Source organism: Melospiza georgiana, chromosome 18, assembly GCF_028018845.1.
Source record: "Melospiza georgiana isolate bMelGeo1 chromosome 18, bMelGeo1.pri, whole genome shotgun sequence".
Taxonomy (NCBI): Eukaryota; Metazoa; Chordata; class Aves; order Passeriformes; family Passerellidae; genus Melospiza; species Melospiza georgiana.
Genome location: NC_080447.1, coordinates 2,984,011 through 3,008,023, shown reverse-complemented (window position 1 = coordinate 3,008,023; position 24,013 = coordinate 2,984,011). Strand labels below are relative to the sequence as shown.

The 24,013-nt window shown below is 47.4% G+C and overlaps 1 protein-coding gene across 1 annotated transcript in view; it reads right to left on the bottom strand.

The window, feature by feature from the left end:
- Nucleotides 1-23,794, bottom strand: part of SETD1B (SET domain containing 1B, histone lysine methyltransferase) — a 47,466-nt gene extending 23,672 nt beyond the window's left edge. The window contains exons 1-6 of the mRNA XM_058036805.1: nucleotides 23,578-23,794; nucleotides 23,082-23,236; nucleotides 22,549-22,647; nucleotides 21,786-22,056; nucleotides 18,563-18,675; nucleotides 14,785-15,963 (exon numbers count right to left, since the gene is read on the bottom strand). Coding sequence (XP_057892788.1) covers nucleotides 14,785-15,963; nucleotides 18,563-18,675; nucleotides 21,786-22,056; nucleotides 22,549-22,647; nucleotides 23,082-23,236; nucleotides 23,578-23,650 — 1,890 coding nt within the window. The 5' untranslated portion in view covers nucleotides 23,651-23,794. The remainder of the gene's footprint in view (nucleotides 1-14,784; nucleotides 15,964-18,562; nucleotides 18,676-21,785; nucleotides 22,057-22,548; nucleotides 22,648-23,081; nucleotides 23,237-23,577) is intronic.
- Between the last annotated feature and the right edge of the window lie 219 nt (nucleotides 23,795-24,013).

Below are 24,013 nucleotides of genomic sequence, written 5' to 3'. Positions count from 1 at the left end.
ACAAATCAGTGATTATAAAATACCTCCAGCAACACGTGATCCTATCTCTAGTAAAGAAGACTGCAAGGTTTTTATATAGTTATATATTTATACAGCATTTCATAAATGAACTTACAAGCAAAGGCTACAAACACACAGATCAGAGTGATGGACTCAATGCTGTGTCCCACAAAAAGGGGCACCAAAAAGGCCCTAACAGAGCAGGGATTTCTCACAGAAGGAGAGACACTCCTTGGATGTTTCAGTTTCTCTAGTACCAATTGCCAAAGTACCTCTCACTACCTGAAAGGAGAATTCAAGCTCTCTCTGATGACAATATCCCACCTAACACACACAATGTGTTGGCTCAGGTTTGCTTTTGGTCTGATACTTACTTGCAGCACTTTGGCACAGGCAATGCTCCCCACACCTACAGGGCTGCCCAACAAGTAAAACAAGTGACAATAATATCCAAGTGCTCATTGTAAACAAACAGCACCAGCCCAATTTACGCCTCTTACTTTCCTTCCTAAGGCCAGGAGGGAACTTTGAGTTGGTGTCTCAAACCACAGAAGGATAGAGGGAGAATTCCCTGGAAGACCCTGCTGGTCCCAGAAGAGGGGGATAGGGATCTTGTGTCTTGGGTCTCACAATGTGCTCCATCAGGTGCTGGTCCCATCCTGCACATGGGGAGATGCCACAAGTAGGGATTTGGAAGGATGCAGGGAAGGATGAGGATGACAGCTCAACTGGGCTGTCAGTGTAGGGCAGGAAGGGCTTTTGAGAAGAAAAGGCACATGGGGCTAATGCTTACAAAGGGAAAAGGTCTCCTCACTCACGTCCAGTATTTCCTGACACCAGGAACAGAAGTAAATTGACTTGTTTTAAGGACAGCAGGAGAGCTGGACAGCTGCCCAACAGCCCAGGCCATCATCAGAAAATCTAGTGAATCAAGATGACAAAAGCCAAAATGACTCCTATAGGATGGACAGCAGTGCCAAAGAGCAATGCAGCCTCATGCAAATCCACACCACACTTCCTGCAGGCCTTCACATGCACTGAGCAGCTGAAATGGGGCTTGACACTTCAGGCCCTGTTTCAGACTCCAGAGGGGATCATCCTGTCTCCCTGCAGGACAGTGGAATAACATCAACATCTCCATGGAAAGGAACTGAGCAGTAGCTTAAATCAGTATTTCCCAAAGCAAAGCCCTTGATGTGACACAGGGCATGAAATGGTCCACACAAATCCCTATCAAAAATAGGAGAAAATTAATGCAGTGATCGAACAGGACTATTGTACTGACTGTACATAGGATCTCCAGTGGCTGTAGGAAATGATGCACAGATTCTTCCTTCCAGAAGTCAAAATAGATCCTGGAGTAAGAAACACCCACCTAGGCAGCTGCTAGGCATTGCCACAAGGCTAAGAACTTCTTTCATTCAGCAAGTGGTGCAGGGAAGGACAGACAATTCTAGGTGAAGCAAGAAGAAGGAGATGGGAAGCCCATTTGGAACAGTCTGAGGTAAACAGATCTTTACTGATCCAGAAAAACTTGAGGAATGTGATCCCAAGGGGAGAACACTAAATCATCATTCAGTACTTTCAAAAACCCATTCTCTTGAGTTTTTGAACAGTCCAGTTTTCAATGTGGATTTCAAGAACCCACTGCAAGAGCTTCCTAGGACAGAAATCTCAGAGCCAGAAATTAAACCAGTGGGAAAACAACTGCCTGACCTGCCTCAGCAGAAATCCTGAAGAGATGAAGTAGCAAAGAGAGCTAGGCTGAGGGGGTAGCTCTGTTTGTTAGTAAGCCATCCACAAAGAAGATGGCTTTATTCAGGTCTTCCTCCCTCCCAAGAGGAGAAGGCTCCGAACTGCAAACCCCATGGCATATGATGTGGTTACTGTCAGCAAGACCATTGAAGAAGGGACATTTGGAGCAGCCAGACATCACCTCTGGGCTTCCCATGCACCACAGACTCTCTGGTGTCTGCAGGGAGAGGCCAACATCACACCCCTGGGGTCCCCATTCAGCAATGCTGACACTGGAAACTTCCAGACACCCAGATCTGAGCAGAGACCGACACGAACACCCAGCTGGGCAGGTCACAAAACCCAGTGAGAGTGTGAGAGGGGAGCCCCTGGCCCCAGCCCAGCCCAGGGCAGCCTGTGAGTGCCCCATGAGAGGCTGGCCTCCTGCATTATGTGCACAAATCGGAACTGGCAGGGTGATGTGTGCCAATTCAGGGCCAGCGTCATGTGGCCACGGCGATTTTCATCACATATGAAACACCCTAAAATTGGATTTACCATCTCATGGAACCATGGCCTCTTCCCTCAAGTCTTAAGTAGATCTTATTAAGGAGGGGGGAAAAAGGGTTTCTTTACTGGGGGGAGGAGGTAGGGAAAGGAAGGAGGAAAAGAGAGGGGTGTTAACACTGGGAAGCCATGTAACAAGGCAGGCAGCAATGGTTGTTCTGGTTTCCCTATTTTAGATGGGGGGAAGGGACAGCTGAAGAGCTTTTTGCAATCTAACTTCAAAGGCTTTAGTCGGCTGGGAGGCTAAGTCATGCATAAAAGGATGGTAGAGTGGCAAGAAAATACCCCCTACAGATAAATTAGTCAGGGAATGTTCTCTGCTTTCCCCAAAGACTTTCATACAGCCTGACTGGCTTCACCCAGGTAAAGCCCTTTTCAGACCCCAGGTTCAGTGATGCAGAGTTCTGGGAACTAACCAGCCAAATACAACAGAAGAACTGAACAGTCTCTCTGAAAACAGAATGGCACTGGTACACAAGCAACGGGCTCCTGTCATTTTCTGGCACTTCAGCTATTATTTCATTCTAAGGTCTGTCCACCCACAAAAGATGCAGAGCTCAAGGCAGCATCCCCTTCTCTAAAGATGCAAAGAAAAGCAAGGAATTCAGAAGAAATCACACTGTACAGAGAGAACTCAATTCCCAAAGCATTCCGTAACTCTTGCCCTCCACATTGGTGTGCAGAAATGCACCCACATTTCTACAGAAAGTACTTTGCCATCAAAGATAAAGGGAACTGGCAACATTAGAGCAGAGTCCACCTATAAGCAAAAAACCCCAAACCACCCTGCAATAACTGCATGTGCAGAGTACACAGATCCCCCTCAGTTCAGTGCCAGGCAGGAGCTCACGTGCCAGCCCCTGACCTCACCCTCATAATTAAACCTTAGGTCAAATGGAACCATGAATTCAGATCTTGCTACCAAGAAGGTGATAAGGAAGGAGATAGGCATGGAAAACAGTCTAGCTCCCCAGATGATAGCAGCATGTTGAAGAATAGGTTGTACACATGTTTAAACAGTTCTAATCAGCACAACTAGGCCAGTGTGATACTCCTCCCCTTTCACACAGTACTACAGTTACTGTACTCCTGAGTATCTGAAATCATGTGGCTACCACAGTTATGGCAGCATTGCCAGTGCCCTGTTCAGTGCCCTCTGCATTTCAGGGTTAGTACCAACAGTGGTTTCATTTGCAAGACCTGGATGTCCCAACATGACCTGTGCAACACTGAGTCCCCTCAGAAGGGAGGGCAGAAATGAAGGAATTTTGGGTCTTGAAGAAGAATGGGCAAAAGAAAAGAGTTTTTGTTAGATTATTCATCAGTCTCATCCTTTAAAGCTCTCCTGCTCACTCCCACGTGCCCTCCACACCGCTCTGTTCTAGCCCAGCACCAGCTATTTGAAAAGAAATATGCATGACAGAGGGAACACTGTTAATAAGGTCTTTAGGACCTTGTTATCATCCTAACTGCAGTCATGGTGGCTGCATGGTGTGGTTTCAAACAACGAAACCTGTGGGTTTCTGTTCTGGACACAGCCACCACCATCACCCAGACAGGAAAACAGGGCATCTGCTGCATTTCTGAACTCCCAGAAAAACTGCTGCAGAGAGGATGGCACAGCCAGCCTGCAGGACCTTGACTGACAAAAAGCATTTACCCACTCTGGCCAAAGCCCCCACTGGAGGTGGCACACATGCTCTGGGTGTGCTGGGACACAGGCTGGAGCAGCCCCAGGAGACACAAACCCTCCCTGCCTGGGAGTCCTTCACAGCAGGGACCAAAGCCATGAGTGGCACCCTAATGAGCTCAGCAGCTCCTCATTTTCTGAGCATTACAACACAAACCTGACAAGTCCTTCCCAGCAAAGCAGTAGATGCATTAAAACCCTGCTAGACCACAGGAGATGCTTCACTCTGAGGAGCCTATTTCCAGCAGCTGAGTAGATATTCTTCCTTAAAAGTAAGGGTGAGGCCAGCAAGAAACTGTTCCCCTTTGGTAACATTTCTCTTCTCTCTGGAGGCAGCTTGAATTTTTCACTGCTTTATTTCCTGCTTAGATTTTTCTTCTCTTGCTGTACTCAGATTTAGCTAAGTGCATGCAGTTAGAGAGAATAGAATCAGGCGCATCAATTGAGGAATGTAACATATTAATTAAAACAATAAAAATCTTTTTCTAAGACAAAGAGCAAGAAATACCTCCAAGCTGTCCTTTTTCAAAACCTGCTCAATGAGGGAAATGCAACTTTTCCCCCCTATCACTCTGTTTGGGTGACAAAAACATAATCCTAGTGGCTGCCAACTGCTGACTGATCCCTTAACAAAAATAATCCCTGTGCAGGACATAACATTTCTCATGACCTTCAAGAAGACACTAAATTTTTACTATCAAACTATCCTCACCATATGCAAAATAAATTGTAAAACCACAAGTGTTCTAAAGCACCAGAGTGGAAATACCCCCAGCTGAGCTGTGCTCCCACTGCCATTTGTGCAGGCATAAAATATGCAAAAAAGAGAGGAGAGGTAAAGTGTGCTGATCCCCCACCTGTCCCCTAATTAGCAGGCAGGAGGTTTAAACAAACACATGAAAACACTTTTCACTTGGAACAGAACTCAGCTGTGCACTGCTCTGTCACAGGATAGTGCCCAGGCTCAGGATGCAGATGGGGTGAATAATGGATTAGATGTTTGTGGAAGAAGGTCCAGCAGCAGCTCCTGAGCTGAGCATTGCCAATCTGCTGCTCAGGAGGGACCCAGGGAGCTGCTGAGAGGCTGCTGCAAGGCACCCACTGCAGACCCAAAGGAAATAACCCCCAACAACACTGACAAGGAAAGGTAAAGATGTGCCTTCTCCTTGCTTACTCATGAGTCAGTCTGAGGTCTCTCCTGCTCTCTCCTGCAGCAGAGCTGCAATCAAGCTCTTCCACAAGTGACTGCTCAAGTGAAGGGCAGAGTGTCCATGGCAGAGCCAGCACCAGGTGATCCATGTTCTGCTCCTCAGACCCATCACTCCAGCTCTCAGGCTCTCCTAGGCCTCCTCATGTTGGTGACACTTTCTTTACTCACTTCTTTACTCCCTGCTTTAAAGAGCTTTGCTAAAGTGCTCGAGGTGAGTGAAGCCCTGCAGAACTCACAGCAGCCCAGCATCAGCACAGCCCATTCCTGAGCAGACACAGCTAAACCCCTCTCTATCACACAGCTCTTTATTGGTATTTTTAAAGCAGCATTCCTATCAGACTGGTTCATTAGTTTGAAGTTATATACAAAGCCTTAAAAAGCCAGGTTACTTATTTAAAGAGTTTTGTGAAATAGTTGTGAGAAAGGCACAAAAGCAGGCAAGCACAGCTCTGTGCTCATGCATTCCATGCCCTGCTCACTGATCCAGTGGCCAGCTGCAAGGCATGGGCATCTTTTTATTTTTTAGCAGTTCTGCAGGAACAGCTGCTGTGGTGGTTTGCAGCTCACCATTTATTACTTAGCACCGTTTGGCCTCAGCACCTTTTGAAGCACCAGAGCTGCACAGTGGTCATTATATCAGCAACCACCATCAATACATCTCACTGAACACAATTCTGAAGCTGTGCCTCACTAACACAACTGCTCCATGCAATGCTCTTGATACCACAGCTCAGTTAAAATAGCAAAAATACTGCAAAAATTGACCCTCCTCTGACTGCAGCACGTGTGCCCCAGCAACAACCCAAGACAAAGTCATGCAACAAGACTTGCTCAAGCTGAAGCCTGAACATCCAACCCAGGAGGGTTCACAGCTCACTGCTGGTGCCTGGCAGCCAGGCTGGGTGCCCCAGCATGATGCCAGCTCCCAGGGAATTTAAAAGCAACCCCAGCATCAGGACACCATCCTCCATCGGGGCTGCCCCTTGCCACCAAACCCTCACCACCGACCTGCAACACACCTCAGCTTTGCAAACCCATCTGCTGCTACCACTTTTCTGAGGTAATTTGGGAGATACATCCCACCTGACACTATATTAACAAGCAAATAAATTTGTTGAGATTCCCTTGTCAAAATTAATCCCTTCACACACATCTCCATGGCATACATTCCACTGGTAGATTGCCCTTAATGTATTACTGCAATTTGAATAATTTCATGCAGTATGAAGGATTTTCATATTTTCCAAGTATTCCTTCTTCCTGACAATAGCAAAATGCTTGTAGCACCATGATAACAGTTGCTCACATTTATCTGCATCCTTCAAAGACAATATTTCAATTATCTGCACTGGAAACTCTCAGCCACATCTGCCGACCAAAATGCCACATTTGGCAACTGCTTAGCAACAAGGACTGGAAACAGTCCCCAGAGCCATGTGCCAACATCACACCAGCTCCTGCTTCCACCAAACAACACTGCCATCACCTCAAATAAGTGTATTTTGTTCTGCCTGGGATACACAAGGCACCAGAAATAACAAGCTCCTTTGGGAAAAGGGAAATCTGGAAAAAAGCTGCCTGCTTCAGCAATCCCTCCCCAGGCTCCACAGGGAATGTCTCCCTGGTGTGTGCAACACATGTTGATCCTGCACCACAGGAGGAGGACAGGCTGCCTGGACATAACATTAAAACTATGTCTGCTCACTGCCAAGCACAGTTCTTGTGGAAAAAATCTGGATGTCAGAGAGTAACTCCCACCCCACATCACCCACAAAAGCAGCAGACATCAGAATCCTTGATCAGGACAGCACAAAGGCCCAGGAAAAACAAAATCTCATCCATCCTTAGTGTCACCCACCCTGCACCATACTCAGCCCTCTTCTTCCTCAGGCTCTGTGCCATTGCACTCAGTGGCACAGGGAATCTGGGCAGCAGTGAGCCTGAGGACATCCCACCTTGAATGCTTGAAGGTGCAGGCAAGGAGGTGAGACAGGGAGGACTCGACCTTGGCAAGACCATCTTTGTTTCTCCTCCTCTTCCTCCCCTCCATTTCTCAGAGCCTTTTTCCTAACTATGTCCCTGACTTGCTGCCTGATACTGAGAGAGATGGGGCAAAATGCAGGCGAGCTGGTCAAAGGTGTGTGGTAATTGCACTTAGCACACTGTTATCACTGTTATCACAGAAACACACAGTCCAAACATAGCCCTTTGGAGCAGCCAGCAACTCCAAACCCACCAAAAGGAGCCGAAGTTGAGGGAAAGCTGCAAGGTGGGCTCCAGGTGTCCCCTGTGCAGGCTCGGTGCCAAGCAGAGCCCGGGCAGTTTCGGTTCCGGCGCTGCCTCCGTGCTCAGCCACCGCCGGAGCCCAAGCCACCAACAACTTCCTCTACTCAAACTGCTCCTGGAGAAACAGCCCTGCAGCAGCCAGAGGAGCAAACCTCTTCCACCTCTTCCAGCCCAGAGAGAAATGAGAAACCTCAATCTGCTGCCTTGCTATTTCCACTCCATGAGGCCTGTCTGCGCTGTTGGAAATGTGTGAAAGCAGATGCTGACCTTATTTTAGCACTATGCAAATAAAAAAACATTTTTAACTTTTTTTTTCCCTTACCATTTTCTTTCTTCTTTGTTTTTTTAAATATTTTGTTTTTAGGAGCATCTTCTTTGGTTTTTTAAATATTTTGTTTTTAGGAGCACAAAACGTGAGCGGTCTTTTTGTCATGATGAATGGGCATTTCCAAAAGCAAGCACTGCACTTTCATAATAAATCCTGAGACAGCAATAACACGTCTGGGTCAAAGGAGCCCTCGCGGGCAGGTATGTGATGCACAGAGTTAACGATCTCACAAGTTTCATTTTGAGTTCTGCCCCATCTTCACTAGGTACAAACAAGTGCCCCAAACTGAAAATTAAAATTAACAGAAGGGGGGTGGCAAAGTCATGGGCCTCAAAATTGATGCAGTATGGAAAAAACATTCTACTGATGAACTGTATCTATTTAGAGGACTCCAGGAAAGGCACCAGCCAGCAGAAATTTGAATAAGAGCTCAGTGTCTGCTCAGTGCTCTGTGTCAAACACAGACACATATAGAACACAGCGGCTGCTCCGGCATCTTCACAACCAGACCCAGAAATTAGTGCTGTTCTGGCGGCTGCCAGCACAATATGTTAACAGCAATTATTTTCTCAATATTTCTACTGATTACCTAACACACTGGCACGTTTTCTCAGTGTCACTGCATGTTGCAACACACGCCGCCATCCAGTAACTTGTCTGCATTCCCTTGGTCACTTTTCACAGGCATCAGATGCGAAACGCAACTGGAATGATAATGGGTTGGAGAAACTGTGAGGAAAATGTGTCACTTCAGTGTGAGGCTTCACAGCCTGCATTTATGACATCTGAACATTCAATATTGTCACTGCTAAATCCTGAGGGCTGTAAAGAATAGGAAGAGCTCTGCAAGCAGCAAAAGGAAGATGGTCAGTGGCTCTCTAGCTGTGGATGGTCTGCAGAGCCCAGATTTGAAGATATTATTCCACCATAAGTTGTGTGCTATGGTTAAACACTAATTTGGAGCTAACTTTGCAGTGCAGAGGCATCTACAGATTATACAAACACAAAATAAGCAATGCTCTACCTATTTACAAGCAGTTCAAGTATACACAGTCAGTCTGCCAGGAACTGAAAATTTACAGAAAGTCACTGGTGGAGAAACAGAACAAACTGAGCCTGTGATGAGAGTATTGTCAGTAACAGTGATTTATAAAAAGCAATGGCAATGTCAATTCTATCAGGTATGCAAAATGAAAAAGCCTCAAAGCCTTGGCCCGGTGTGAGAGCAAAAGAACCACTCAGCCTCCCAACCACAGCCTGCTTTCTATTTTTCAGTTACACTCCACAGCATTTCACCATTTCCAGCTCTGTTATCAACCAGAGACACGTTCTCTCACTCTACTGGAGCTGCTTGCTATCCAAATAAACCAAACCACAAACAGTCAAATATTTTTCCATTCAGGTTTCCTTCCCCCCACAAGCATACATGCATGAGGGGTGTATCATCAGGAATGCCAGGTGGATCCTATGCAACACTGCTCCAAAAAAGTGATGGTAAACTGGGCTTGTTACCTCTTGCTCCTTCCTCTACTGAACATTTGTCTGGTCAAGCTCTCTGCTCTGCTAACCACTCTGCAAGCACTCCAAGAATCACATCAGAGCCAAATACAAAAAGTCAAAAGTGAAATACAACTTAGCAAAAATGAACAGACTCCTCTGCTTCATATAAATTTTTGCAGGAGCAGCAGGTTGTCATGTGGTAAATGAATCAGTGTACAAGAAAGCAATCCCTGCCTGTGGTCTTCCAGCATCAATTCTGAAAAAAAGGTAAAATAACAACCTGCACTTCCACTGCTGGACATCCTTGCCTTGGTCAGGTTATTTAGGAGTGGGTCCTCAGCATCTCCAGGAGGATGCAGAGCTGCAGTCCTGCCCCAGCCTGCTCCCTCCTCAGGACTCAGTGTCTGAACAGAACACTGAGCTCCCAAAGGGGCCAGTGGGCCACTGTAGTGTCACATTTAAATCACCTTTTGAGGGATTTGTGTGCTGCCTTTCTCTTCTGAACAAGCTCAGACTCCACAAGATCCCCTGAAGTCTCTGTGGCTTCTCACTGCTGCTGTGTGTGGGTCAGGGAGGGCAGAACTGAACCCACAGCTTAAGCACTTCACTCTCATTTTAATTTCACAGGTTTAGCATGGCTGGTGTAATTCACATGTAAAACCACAGCAGTCATCCAAATCTCTGCTGCCTGGGCATTGGCTGGCTGCATTTCTGGAAACTCATGGTCATAACATGATACCTATTTTTTGAGTTTCCATTAGGAACCGGTTCTGTCAGGCATGATCACATTTGCAAGAGCTCAGGAGGCAGGAAAATTTGAAAAAGTGTTTATGAGACTGGGTATAAATCACAGCTCTCAGGTTTTTCTCCCTTCTTCAATTAAAAGGCTACATTCAGAGCAACCATTTCCCCCATCCACTCTCCCCATCTCCCTCCAGAAATGATAAATCCCACTCCAGCTGTAAACTGGATCCCAGGTGTACCCATATATATTATATATACTAACAGCCACCAATGGGCACAAGGGCTCTTGCACAGTTACTGTGGAAACGAAGGTATCAAATTTCCTGGCTCTTAAGGATCTACCTTCTAAACCTTAATGTGCATTTACCTTGAATAAATCACTTCTGAGCTCTTCAGCCCAGAAGCATCCCTCAGCAGAGCGAGATTGGGTTCACCTTTAGGAGGCTCCATGTAATTCATCCCAGGGGCTGCCTCCAGCCCACACAGTCCATGGGTGGGAGCAGGGAACAGGGAGAGAACATCCTCCTGCAGGCACAGATGGACTTGCTCCTGCCCAGCTCAGCTCCAGCTGCCCCTGGGGCAACCACTGCAGGTGCTGCTAGCACCAAAACCCTCAGCAGCTCCTCTCCCTGCCTGGACAACACCTGGGCTCTGCTTTGTCTCACCCCAGTGTGAACACTAAAGGCTGAATTTGGCTCTGCAGGAATGGGCAATCATTTACCAGCACTGAAACAATGCCCAGTGTGGATGGGGATGGAGCCACACAAGACACGAGGCAGTGTCTTGAGGGGAATGTCATCACATCCTGCTAAGGCTCCAGAGGGACAATATGACACTTCAACAAAAATTTCTTGCAGTTCTGGCCGTGACCACACAAGAACCCAAAGATGCTTCAATACAAAGGGCAAATTCAGTCCAGATGTAACCTCAGGGACTTCAGCAGAGCTGTTGTAGGGCTGAGCCTGACCCACCTTGTCTGTGTGTGAGCACAGCTGGGAAATCCTCCCTGGGCAGCTGTGAGAGGACCCACTGCATGCACACAGCTTGTCCCAGGGATGCTGGTGCTGTCCTGCAAGAGGCACCTCAGCACCCAGCACAGCACTCAAAACACTCCCAACAGCTGCTGACAGCAGTGGCTTTCAGGGTCTCTAGGGCTGTTGAGTACTTTGTAACTTCCAGTCCACTCCCCAACGCATTTGCTAAAATTCCCAGCAAACAGCAGGAGAACTGCTCTCACCTCATTCATGCTTCAGGATCTTTATTTTTATGATGATCTCTGGCATTTTTAAGGCGTCCCTCCCACCTCAGTAACTCAGTGCTTAGCCAAACTACAAGGAGGACAGGATTCTGCTGATCCCTCAATTAAAAAGTGCTTTTGTACTTTTAAATCTGGAAAAATACCACTGTCAACCACACAGTCTTCCTATTACACACTGGCTGTGCACACAAACTGATACATTCATAAGCTGAAACATGAAAGGCATCATCAATACACAGCAAAGTGACTGGCTGCAATCCTGTCACCCTCCCCAGCACAAAGGCAGGGCCTCTTCCTGCCACAAGCCAAGCCAAAACAAGACCTGGCTCAGATGGGATGTCAAAACGTCAAACTGTACGTACTTAACCTTTGCACTTCCGAAACAGCAAAAACCCTGTGAAAAGAAATTATTGCAATTCTTTCCTTTTTATCTTCTCAAGCACATAGGAAGGAAAGTTTGTACATTGCTCCTTCAAAAAATTCCCTCATATAACAATGCAGCTCAGCTTTTTTTCTTTGCCATCTTCTAGTTTTTTGAAAAAGTCCACTCTGCCCTGCCTTCCTGCCTGGCAGGTTGTTCTTTTTGGAAAGGATCCTTCTCCTTCCCTTACCTCATACTGCCCAAATCCCACTGTTCCACCTCTCAGCCTGGCCCCTTGGCTAAGCTTAGCTGGACTTTCTCTGCAGACTTTAATCACTGCTCTGAGATTAGCTGGGTTAGGTGTTGCAGACAGATGCAGAGCCCTTCCTCTCCCACACCCAAAATCCCTGCCAAACTCTGGCTTAGGAGTACCACACAGGATCTTGAAATCAAACTCCAGGGCCTTGCATGATAAATCAGAGCATTTGCTGGCCTTGGCTGTACCTCCTTTACTTATGGTGAGTCTGGGGGGGTTAATCTGCCTGATGATTTGACAGCACTTCACCTACAGAGCAGATGTTATTGTATCAGCAATCCTTGACAAAAATCATGCTTGTTTTGATGGGTAACAGGAGGAGGTCCTTCAAAAGCACTGATCACCTCAGGAAAAACTTCCTTGTGACTTTGCTGGCATCCTCATGAATCCTGTGATTCTCCCAGCCAGAGCACCCACCCAAAGAGAGCTGGCCTGGGGCTGCTCTGACCCTTGAAGGGGCAAATATTAGGTAAATAAGTTCAAACTCTCTGCCTTTTATTGCTTCCTTATGATAGTTAATGAGCCTTCCCTGCACCAAGATATCACCCCTGCTCTGCTCCCTAAGGCACACAGTCACAAGAAATATTTGTGTCTGCCTTTCCTCTGTTTCACTGGAGGACTCTGTGAAGGACTGGGGTAGAACAGTGGTATCACAATAGGCTGAAGCTGGAGGTTCAGCTTTCCAGCCCTTACACAGACTCAATGCCCCTCTCTAACTCAGTTGGAAAGCTGCAGCTCAAATTTCAGCCTATGTTAAGTCACTGTTCAGCTCTGCTCCTTCAGCAAAAGAGGGAAGCCAGAAGAGCCTTTTTCTAAAGCAAAAAACTGTGTGGGGAGAAGGGTGGGGAAAGGAAGCAAAAACACATGGAGATCGTTTTTTCTGCATCACAAGGAGCAATGAAAGGCTCAGGCAACTTTTCAAACACGTCAGAATAGCTCAGTGTGATTTGTAACCAAGAGGAAGTCTGAATAAACAGCTCCAACAACAAACATCAACTTTTTGGGGGGAAGGAGACAAATAAAGCAGCAATGACCTGCATGGAGACCCTGCTACCACCCTTCTGACTTCTGCAGAGATTGAGGCACTTACATAATTTTGTATCACAGACCCATCAACGTGAACTTCTGACACCAGCATCTCACTAAGGGGAAACAAAGATTCAACACGGGCTTCAACATCAGCACGCTGCTGCCCCATATCACAACCTACAATATCCCATCCCAGCCAGTCCCCCAAACCCAGGGTCAGCTACACAAGTGCCTGACCCCACACACCATGCTGGCACCTACCCATCTTCCTAAACACACTCAGAATTGGCTGCAACCCCCTTGCACGAGTGCAGGGACAGCAGATACAAACCCAGAAAGGCAAGGAGATGAGGGATGTCTTCCTCACTGGTTTGCAGTCAAACTAACAGTGGCCCCTCTAAGCCTGCCAGACCGGAGCTTAAGGAATCAAAACTCCATTCCTAATTAACACATCATCAGCCCCACCAGCCAGGGACTCGCCTCCCAGGAGGGGAGCCTGGGCCAGCCTGGATGATGAATGAGAACTCAAGCAGCTGAACTGTTTCAAAGGCTAAACTGGCAACTGCAAGGACAAGCAGGTTTGGAAAGGCATGCAAAAAAAACCAAAATATCCAGAGCACAGTCACACTGTTTTCAGTATTTAGCACCCAGACCGACACTGTGTTACTGCTGCAGAGCTTTCCCTCCAGGGAAGCATCCTGCAAAGCCCATGGCTGCGGGAGCAGCTCCTCCTCTCCCGAATGCAGCCGCTTCTCTGGTGAAAACCTCACAACTGCAATCCACTGGAGGGAAACCCATTCTGCCAGCTTAACCCCAATAAACTTTCATGGGTAAATTAAATTTATCTACCATACTCGGGACATTTACACAAGACCAGACCTCTTGACTGCAGCATTCTTGCACACCAGGGACAGCACTTTCATCTGCCTGCATGACCATTATAAACATTGAGGAGAAAGGTCTGGCATTTGCAAAGATCTGTATTTTGACTGTTCCTTGACACAGCACAATAGGACCAACACATCCACTGCAGTGATACTCACATTTGTTGCAAAAGACCTCCCAAACAGACACACCATGCAACATAATTCCTGTCTGCTGGCACCAGTTCAGCTCTGTCTCCCCCTTCTGCCACAAATGCCCCGGCAGAGGCAACAAGCTCTGCTCTATTATTGGAAAACTCAGTGGAGCACATCCCCCACAAGTCAACTGCCTCCCCCTTTCATATACTCCCTCTCTCCTGAGCAAAGTGAGTATTAAAACCCAGCAACTGTCTCCCGTTGGAAGCAGATGGCAGGAATAGCTGGAGAGCTTTCAAACACCCTATACACTCAATACTTCAGTGCAACATGAAAGCCCAGCTAAGCAAGTGTGTGCCTGCATACACACCCCTGCTCAGGGACCACGGCAATGGCAGAAAGTGCTCCATTAACTCCTCTAGTGGCTTAAGTGTCTGTCAACACTCAGGATGTTCACACAGCCTGAGCACTGGCCAAACTTTGGTGGCTTGTGCAGTCCTTGAGCTCTCCTGAAGCTATAAATTGCAGCAGGCTGGTATTATAAATAAGGAAAGCTGGAGACTGCAAATTGATTAAGACCATTACTTTGTGTCACATCTAACTCATTTCCAGCTGGCTCGAGTAAAAGGAAAAGCCACCAGAAACCCCACACTCTGATGACACAAAGACAAGTGCAATTCCCCACCCTGTCCAGCTCTGGGGACACATGCAAAGCCTCACAACTCAGTTCCACCTCACTTACCTCATCCATTTTTTCTGACGTTGGAGTCTGGTCACCAGGCACCATTTCTTTAGCCTCCGAGGTCTCAGTTTTGGAGGTCCTGCTCAGCTGATCAATGGGAGTCATGCTGGCCTCTGATGTCCCCCGGGAATTCTGACTCAGAGAAGCTGTCCCAGGGATGGGCTCATCATCATCAGAATCAGGTAAGGGTGTGGGGCTGATGTCCTCCAGGCCTGTGCTGGAAGGGCGCGAGGAAGGCGTCTGACCCCTGAAACCGGGCTGAGAGTTCGAACCGTACGTTGGGATGGGGGAGAGCTGGGAAGAAGAGGAGGAAATAGGGCTACCTTCCATTCTGATCTCATTATCTGAGTCATGCTCGTTAAGAAAGGGTAATTTTGTTCTCTGCTCTTTTAAGAGCATCTCAATCCTTGAGTCTAAACTGTTATGCTGCATCTCAGTCTCCATGGTGGGGGTGCCAGGAGTCTCGCTCCTCTCTGGAGTCTGAGAGAAGGACGCTGTGCTTGGTTCAGGAACAGAGTTCGAGTCGGGCAAGGGCGGAGGCTCCTCCGGTTTCTCCTTCACTGGGACAAAATCGATGCTGGGGGCAGCGCTGCTTTCCACCACCATGTCTGTGGGAGGTGGTGCAGGTCTCCTGTACTCTGTCTCCCTGGAAGCCGGGGGAAACGGCTGCTGCTCCTCGGACTGGGGAAAAACAGCTGGTGCTTGATAGGGGGAAAAGGCAGATTTATAGCTCGAAGAACTAGAGTGGCTCAGGGGAGGAGTGTGAGAGAACTGGACAGGCTCCTGCTGATGGGATTTGAAGGTACTGAACTGATGCTCTGTGCCTCGGAACACCCCTGCCGAGTTGTGCATGTAGTGGTGCCCGGGGCGCCGGTTGTACGCGTCCGTGAACTTCGCCTCGTGCCTCCGGGGTTTGTAGCCGCTGTCCTGCCCAAAGTGGTACACAGGGGTCGTCTGTCGGCTGGAGTAGGTGGAGTCCTGGGAGAAGGGCGTCCCCAGGCGCGGGGTGTGGGGCGTTCCTTGCGACTGGGGGGTGAATTGGCTGTAGGAGTTTGGGGTGTCCTGCCGGCAGCTGGAATAGGCAGTGTCATGGGAAAAGGGCGTGCTGCTGTTCGGGGTGACGGAGGATCCCGCCGAGGAGAGGGAGCTGTCCTTCAGGCGCTTCAGGGAGTCCGTCAGCTGCAACAACACCACAGAAAAGCACCTCAACACACACTTCTACAACCATATCTGTCCAATCTGTTTGGTTTTCAGAGGAGTTGAGCACCCAGGAGTTTGTGCTGATTTCCATGGCAAGAAAATAAATAGGTTACAGCAACCCTGAAAACACAAACCTAATGGTTATTATCCACTGCTAACAGTCCTCTTTGATTTAAAAGAAAAAGTCAGGCAACAGTAACTTGTCTGCAAGGGGAGGAAGAAGAAAGAAGATACAAGTTTTCCTTGTAAGCTACCCCCAAGAGCATCAGGTGAACAGGAGACTTCCACACCACTTTCAGCTGGAAGAGTTCCAGTTGCTAGCAACTATGTAATGCTTGTGTAAGCTGCAAACAGGGATGACAATAAGGAAAGTCTGAGACGTGAAATTGTCAATTTTTGGTTTTTTTGGTGAACAAATCAAAACATACAAATGAGTGAACTGTCAGCCTGCAGCCAAAGCTGTGCAGCAGAGCCAGCCCACCATCCTCCCTACCACTCATCTGTAACATACATAAAGTTCTCAACTGCCAGAAAAACACCATTTTAAAGCTTCTCACAAAGTCAAATGCTCAGAGTGCTACTGATTATGGTGTTTGAAACTGAAACCCTACAAACCTACAGAGCAGCCAAGTCCTTGCTCTGTAACTCACTTCACAGGCACATTCAGGGGGTTTCTAGGAGCAGCCCTGCTCCAGCTCAGACTCTGCTGAGTCATAACAGTGCCACACTTATCTTCAGCTCCAGAATCAATTTTCCATAATGCAAAGCAGGAGCTCAGTAAGAATCTTCCTGGTAGCAAGAGAGGATGGACTGAACTCCAGCTGCCTAAAAGTACACCAGGATAGTCAACTGGTGAGACCTGTCAAGCACAGGAAGGCAGAGATGTGTAAAATGACCTGCTTGGAACATGCCAGCACCATCAAACTCAAGCTGAACTCTCACCTGCCTGCTGTGTTCACACATCTCACCCACTCAGTAGTGTGGACTTGCTCTCAGTTTGACCCCCTGGACACCATGACCAGAGAGACATCAAGAAAAAGTTTCTTCCTCAACTGTCCTAAAACCCACAGAGAGGAGCAGGAAGCACGTGGCTGGTTCTCAACAACATCCACACTGCTGCACCTTTAGTGTAGATGTGCTGTGGAGTGTTTTTCAGTGGGGTTTGTGTATGGCCTGGAGGCAGGGATTGCAGAGCTGTCAGATCTTTGCTGCTCTGCATGAGAGGAGGAACAAATGTCAGGAGTAATTTACTGAATTACAGCAGCAAACAAGTTTGTTGGCACATCCTAGTGCCAAAATCATGATGCAAACAGTTAAAAGTTATTTACAAAGCAATAATTCTGGTGGTATTTGGGAAAAAAATCAATTCAGGACAATAATATAACACATGAACATAATATCTAGAGAAAGAATCTTAAGGATAATTACAGCAGGGACTGCTTTGGGTGATGGTAATCAATTAAGTGTTTTGCTGTTAACCCTGAAAAAAAGAGTAAGAACAAATCTGCCCATTTTTATTTGAGATGTGGAAGTAGCAAGAATGAGCAGTCAGGGTCTACTCATAGCAGGGCTCCCAGCAAAATCATTACCTGTCTCCCCCCTGCCTTTAAAAGCACCTTGCTGGGAGGTAAGGAAGAACCAACCTCTTTTATGATTTTGTTAAAAGGACACTGGGGTTTTGCCTTGCTGCTGTTGGGGTGCTTTGGTGGGAGGAGACATTTCTTTTTTTCAGATCAATGGGATTTCATGTTCACTGCACAGCTATTACCTGTCCTGAAAACACTTGATCACAGAATTAATGAAATCATGGCATTTTAAGAAGTTGTATGAGTAGAGAGAAAGAAAAAAAGAATCTTTACCAAATCTCTTTCAAATTTGATGTCTTAAAATCAGTTCCCAAGTCCCAGTGAGGAGTCAAAGTACATTCAGACAAGCCAAAGAGGCTGGTAACTTCACACAAACAGGCTTCCCTTTCCCCTGGCCCTCTCATCCCAGTGGGGTTACAGGGAAGCAGGTAATCATGCAAAGCCACTGAGAGAATTGTGCCCTAAATATCGAGAGACCCCTGGAAGCCCACAGGAATTCTGTCCATTGCTTTTATTAAAAGCTGATTCCAGCAACTAATTAAGATTCTGGAAAATTGATGTCACTATTGAAGCTCAGCCACCTTGCACCCCTCAGCCTTTAAGCGAGGCTGAAGTCCGTGCGTGCTGAGGATTGCACACCGCAGACGCCAGGCCAAATGTACCACTGTAAATCATTCCCCTGACTTCAAGGGAAAAGCTCATCTCAGGGACAGATCTGATCCAGTCCTAACTGCAGGAATTTCTAATGTTAATAGGGCACGAAGACAAAAAGCATTTTCTGTGCAAAGCAGGCACACACCAGCCATGTGCTCCACATTCAGAGGTACATTTGCTATGGCAATTATGAGCAAGTTCTATTTAAATGTGAATTAGTAACATCCATTGGAACTACAGCAAGACAAATACAGATAAATTAAAAATGTTAAAATGCTAATGTTAATGTTTGAGATTTTCTAGAAAGTTTTCCTTTAAGAAAAGCCAAGCACACCTACCTGGAGAGCTTCGTTCCCAGTTGGGGACACGTCCTGTTCAGTGCCTACAGGGAGGGTCTGAGGAGTGTAAAGACCATTAACCAGCAGTTCATAGAATCTCATGCGGGTTTCACCTGCACAGAGCACAATGCAAGAGTTGATTAAACAGAAAGATCACTATTCATGTAAAAATACACATTCCTGACACTCACATGACCCTGCCCCCACTCCCAGCCCACTCCATCCATGCAAGAGAGGAGCAGTTATCACCTCAGAGCTTGCAGGGATCATTTTAAAATAATCTGCTGGGCAAGTGAAGTCAGACACTCCCTTCTCCAGCCAAGACAAGGAGGTTTCTAAATCCTTTTTCCTCTTCTCAGCCTCCTTGGCAGCTCTGCTCTTTACCATGCTCTGTGGAGCGCAGCCGTTTCCCTCCTCTCCAAAGTGCCAAGCAAAGCTTGCAGATTTGAGAAGTGAAACTCTCACCCAAGGGAGAAGCCTCTGCCAACACCCAGAGCCACTTCAGAAAGCTCTCCCTACACCTTGCTCATGAGAACTGCCTGTCACTAATGCAAACACAATGCATGGCAATGCTGAGGACAAAACTGTACATGTTTTCTTTCCAAACAGACACCAATTAATCCTTTTTTTTCCCCTGGTTTAAGGAGAACTCAGTGGAATCCTTCGAAGAATAAAGCCAGAGGAGCAAACTGTCCCATATAGCATTACTGAGCCTCAGCCTTTTCATTCCTAAAGTCTACAAAGACCCAGTTTCTTAATATTGAATTTTTCATTACTACAAAAACTTAATCCTACTTATTTTGCAGCCTGTAAGAAATCTGTCATCAGCTTCAAAGGCAACAGAGCCAGACCCTGAAACTGTCTGAATTTTGCTCTGAGAGATAAAGAATACATAGAAAAATGGACAGACTGGGCACCTGAGCCCAGAAAATTATTCAGGAAATACCTCCCAAAACCAGGACTACTTTTATGAGAAAGTCCTGTAGGATCAAACCCCAAACTCCCTGTGAATCACCTTGTTCAATTCATAAACAAAGCAACTCTTAGCACAATTCTGTCCTGAAAAAGACTTATTTATCTTGCACAAAAGCTACAGATAAAGTTATTTGGGCATCAAATCTCATTTCACAAAGTCCTGAGCCTCAACTATGTAAACTGTTTAAGTTCAACCAAAGTCATGACAAAATAGATCTCTCACTGCAAGAATCTGAAGATAAGCTTGAAATATTAACACACACCACCCACACATGACACTACAATGCCACGGATATGGAAGTGTTTGGTTTATTTTCACTTGTCCTTAAAAAAATATCAAGTCATGGTTACATAGTTCTTCCTGGATCCCAAACATAAGGCAGGAAAAGTTACAATTTCAAAGAGGTTTATGAATGTGAAATGATTCCCAGCTATTGCTCTAAGACAGGTAATTACTAGTTGTGTCCAGTCTGTAGATGGATAAACTGAGCAGAGAAGTTTCTTTAAACAACCCTGTCTCAGATGAGGAGCCTGGATTTATTAGTTTCAGATTCCCAGGCCTGTGCTCACACCAGACAGATAAACTTGATACTTTCCCTCCTAATATTTATTTTGCTACACTGTGAAAACAGTTTTTAACAACCTTTCACCGTCTTGCAAAGCAGAACACTAGAAAGAAATGGTGAAAATGATACATATATATTTTAAGTATGTCCTAACCTGCTGATGCTATTTTAGGAACACAATTTTTACTTGATTCTGACAGATTATAGCACATTGACAGTCCTACTCCCTTAGAACGAAAGAGAAGCAACTGTGTGAAAAAAATACATTAGGAGCATAAAGCTGGCAAACAAAACAGCAATGCAATTTGAAACTGACTTCAGCATTTTCTCCCAGGAAACAGAAGCAGAAACCCCCCCTCATTTCCCTGATGTGCTACAAACTTTCTGGAACAGCTGCCTGCTCAAGGCTTGCTGCATAGTTTATAAACGGAGGAGAACAAGGAGGAAGGCAGTACAATCAGCTTGTTTAAAATGATTGGCATTAAGACATCCATCACTTACAAAACAGCTTTAGCTTATGTTATTAAATCTGCAAATGGTTAATTTGTCCTTAAATGTGATTTTTACCTTCAAATTTCAAAGCAAGGGAAGGAGCCTGTTTGTAAAAATTATTGATACTAGAATTTCAAAGTATACACATGCAAGGTCAAGCCTAGCTCCCAATAGAAAATATTAAACTGCTACTGTGATTTTTCTTCTAACAGTGGTCAGTAATGTCAATAAACATGCTGTTCTACTCTATCACATGTGGCACACCAACTGCTGTGCTGGTTGTGCACTAAACTGTTGAAACCTTTAAATATAGAACAAAAATATCAGCATTTTAAGAAAATGGTGTTAGCAGTCTTTTTTCCCAAGAAAGAGCGCAGCAAGCCAGTTTTAAACTAGAAATGCCACCTTTAGAATGCAGAAATACAATCAGCAAGTGATCCACACCTCCTCAGTCTTAGACATTTTCTAAAATTCAGGCAGATTTTAGAAAGCCCTCTCACTAGCATGCTTGGAGGAGAGAGAACAGACCAAATGCAATGCCTTCACACTTGCAGGAACTTTATGGGGCTTTGAGGGCTCGGGAGTGGGGCTGGCAGCTGGCTCCTCCAGCACAGGGAGCTGCTGTCACTTTAAGAGCCAGTCTCACACTCGTACACTCGCACACCCTGGCAGTGCTGCGTGTGCACTCTGCTGTGCCAGCCCCCAGCCCGCTCAAAGTATCAATGAAATGCCAGGCACGCAGGGCACAGCACCCAGCCCTGCTGCTGCCACCAGAGCCCACAGGTCTGGGTCCCACCAGGAACCACCAGGACTTGCCCAAAAACGCCAGGTTTGCAAAACGCAGGTGCCACCGGGTCCAGCAGCCCTGGCAGGGGGCTGAGAGGGACCGGCCTGGGGCAGGGAGATGGGGGACACGAGAGGGCAGCGAGCAGGGACAGGGACGGGCAGGGGAGAGGCAGGGGACAGGCAGGATGGCAGCATTTTGCAAATTACAGGGCTGTCTCTTAGCAACAGACAACACATTTGGCTCCACGTGACTCGCCCAGGCCCCAGACACCAGACCCGCTGCCGGCTCCCTTCGTATTTTTAATCACCAGGTCCCTGCCCTCTGCAACAGCCTCGATGCTGGGATTGGGACAGACAGGGGCTCTGCACACCCCAAACACGAGGCCCAAACGTGCCCCCCTTACCTTTTGTATCCAGCTCCACGTGGATGATGTTGCCCATGACAGAAGTGTTGTGAAGGTGCTGCACAGCCTCCCGGGCACCCTTGACAGTGGCAAAGATGACTTTGGCAATGCCCAGGTGCTTCTTGTTCTTGGGGTTGTAGAGAATCTCCACCTCTTCCACTTCACCATATTTCTTGCACATGTCGGCCAAAAAGTTTTCACGGATGTTGTCGTTCAGCTTGGCAAAGGTGACCTGCTTGGGAGGCACTGGCCCCACGTAAAATTCATCAATCTGGAAACGGGCACAAGGCGGGGAACGATAAAAATAATCGGCATTGTTAATGAGCTTGGGGGAGGAGCCTAAGGATGGCACGGGAGGGAGAGGGTTAAAGCATCCTGCAAACTTTGGGGGGGAAAAAAACCTCCAAGGCTCTGGGTGAACCTCGGAGCTGAGCAGAGGCTGTGCCGCTGCAGCCATTCATTGGAACCGGCTCCTTTCTGGGCTACAAAGATGCATTTTGAGCAGTGCTGTCAGCAGAGAGCCCCCCCCACTGCCCCCCGGCCCAGGAGCCCCAGCTCCAAAACCTTCAAGTGATCTCGTCAGACAGAGGCATTGATTTCTTGTTATCCTCATAGAAGAGGATTATTGTTAAACAGTTTGCTAAATAACAATGTTAATAGAAATATGACTGTCATTTAAACGGTCCATTAAACTATTTAGAACTCAGGCTTCACTCTCAAATAAACAAGTTTCCAGAGGTAATAACAAAAGTCAGGGCAGTACCTTGAATTTGGGGACAGACAGCTCCAACTCCTTAGTTTTGGTCCATATTCGCCCTATTCTGGGATCCCTGACACAATCCACAGGAGCGATCCCCGAGTTCTGGGAGAAGGAGGAGGAGGAAGAGGAGGAGAGAAAACATAGAAACAGCAATAACAAGACTTGAAATCGAAGACAAAAATAAAAGAAAAAATAAACCCCGAGGAAGCACGGGCTGTCTCAAGGGAAGGGGAAAGCACACACACACACATACACACACGTGTCAAATTGCAATACTGCTGGGAAATGCACACAGATTGGAAACACAGGGAAAAAGCCGCAGGTTTGGGCTCCTGACAGTTGAACACACAGTGTCAGGTGGCTGTAACTTTGGTGGCTGTGCGTGTCCCCCCCAGGACCCCCCTCCCACACACACAAGCGCTATGCCGAGGATTACCACGACCCGAAGGGACCCCCAGCCCCCAAAACGCCGGTAAGACAGAGGCTGGCAGGGGAGACACGACACAATGGGGGAAACCCGGGAGCCCCCCACTCACAGGCATGCTGAAATGTTGCCCATCGTAACGGTAGAGTTTGTGCTGTCCTTTTTTCAGAGCCGGGTCAATAATCAACTTGTAACTTCTCCAATGGTGATTTCTTTTCTCGACAGAAGTGCTGGCTTGCGTGCTGTTCTCCATTCCGTTGATCCAACCTGAACGCGGGGGGGGTGGGGGGGGGGGAAGAGAGAAAGGGGGAAGGGGAAAAGAAAGAAAAACCACACAAAAAACCATAAAGTTAAAAAAATTATTCAACAAAGACATCTTCGTTTCGGTGCGGGTTTTTCTTTTTTTTTTTTTTTTTTTTAACGAGCCGCCCGATCTACACACCCAGGCAGGGAGGAAATCCACCGCGAAGCGAGCCCCAAAATGGGGGAATTGCCAACCGGGTCCCCCCCTCCACCCCAACCAGACAAGAGGCAGAGAGGGAGGAGGAGAGGAGGAGGAAAAAAAAAGAAGAAGAAGAAGACGAAGAAAAAAAAAGACCCAATCTCACTTGAACTCTGCTTTTTGCCATGATCTTCAGGGTGCTTGGCTTTTTCCCCCGCCTTGGTCTCTCGGAAAGACATCGCGCTGGGCGGCCGATCGTCTCCGGGCGGCGAAAGGCGAGCTCCCGTCTCACATGGGGCCGGTTACCGGCGCGGGCTGCCCGCCAGGCTCCTGCCTCCCGTTTTCGCGAGCCACCACATATTGTGTGTGTGCTCGCTGCTGGCGGCGGCCGGGATCCCACAATACACCGCTGCGAGCGCCGCGAACGCCTAACCGCGCTCCGCCGCCTGCACATTCACGGCGGCCGCGCCGCGCAGCCCCCGGCCCGCGGCCGCCCGCCGCCGCCCCGCCGCCGCCGAGCGCCGCCGCATGGGCCGCCGCCGGGACGCGCGGGTTTTTTTTTCCTCCCCGCCGCGGGGTTAACGGCATGCGGGGGGGCGAGT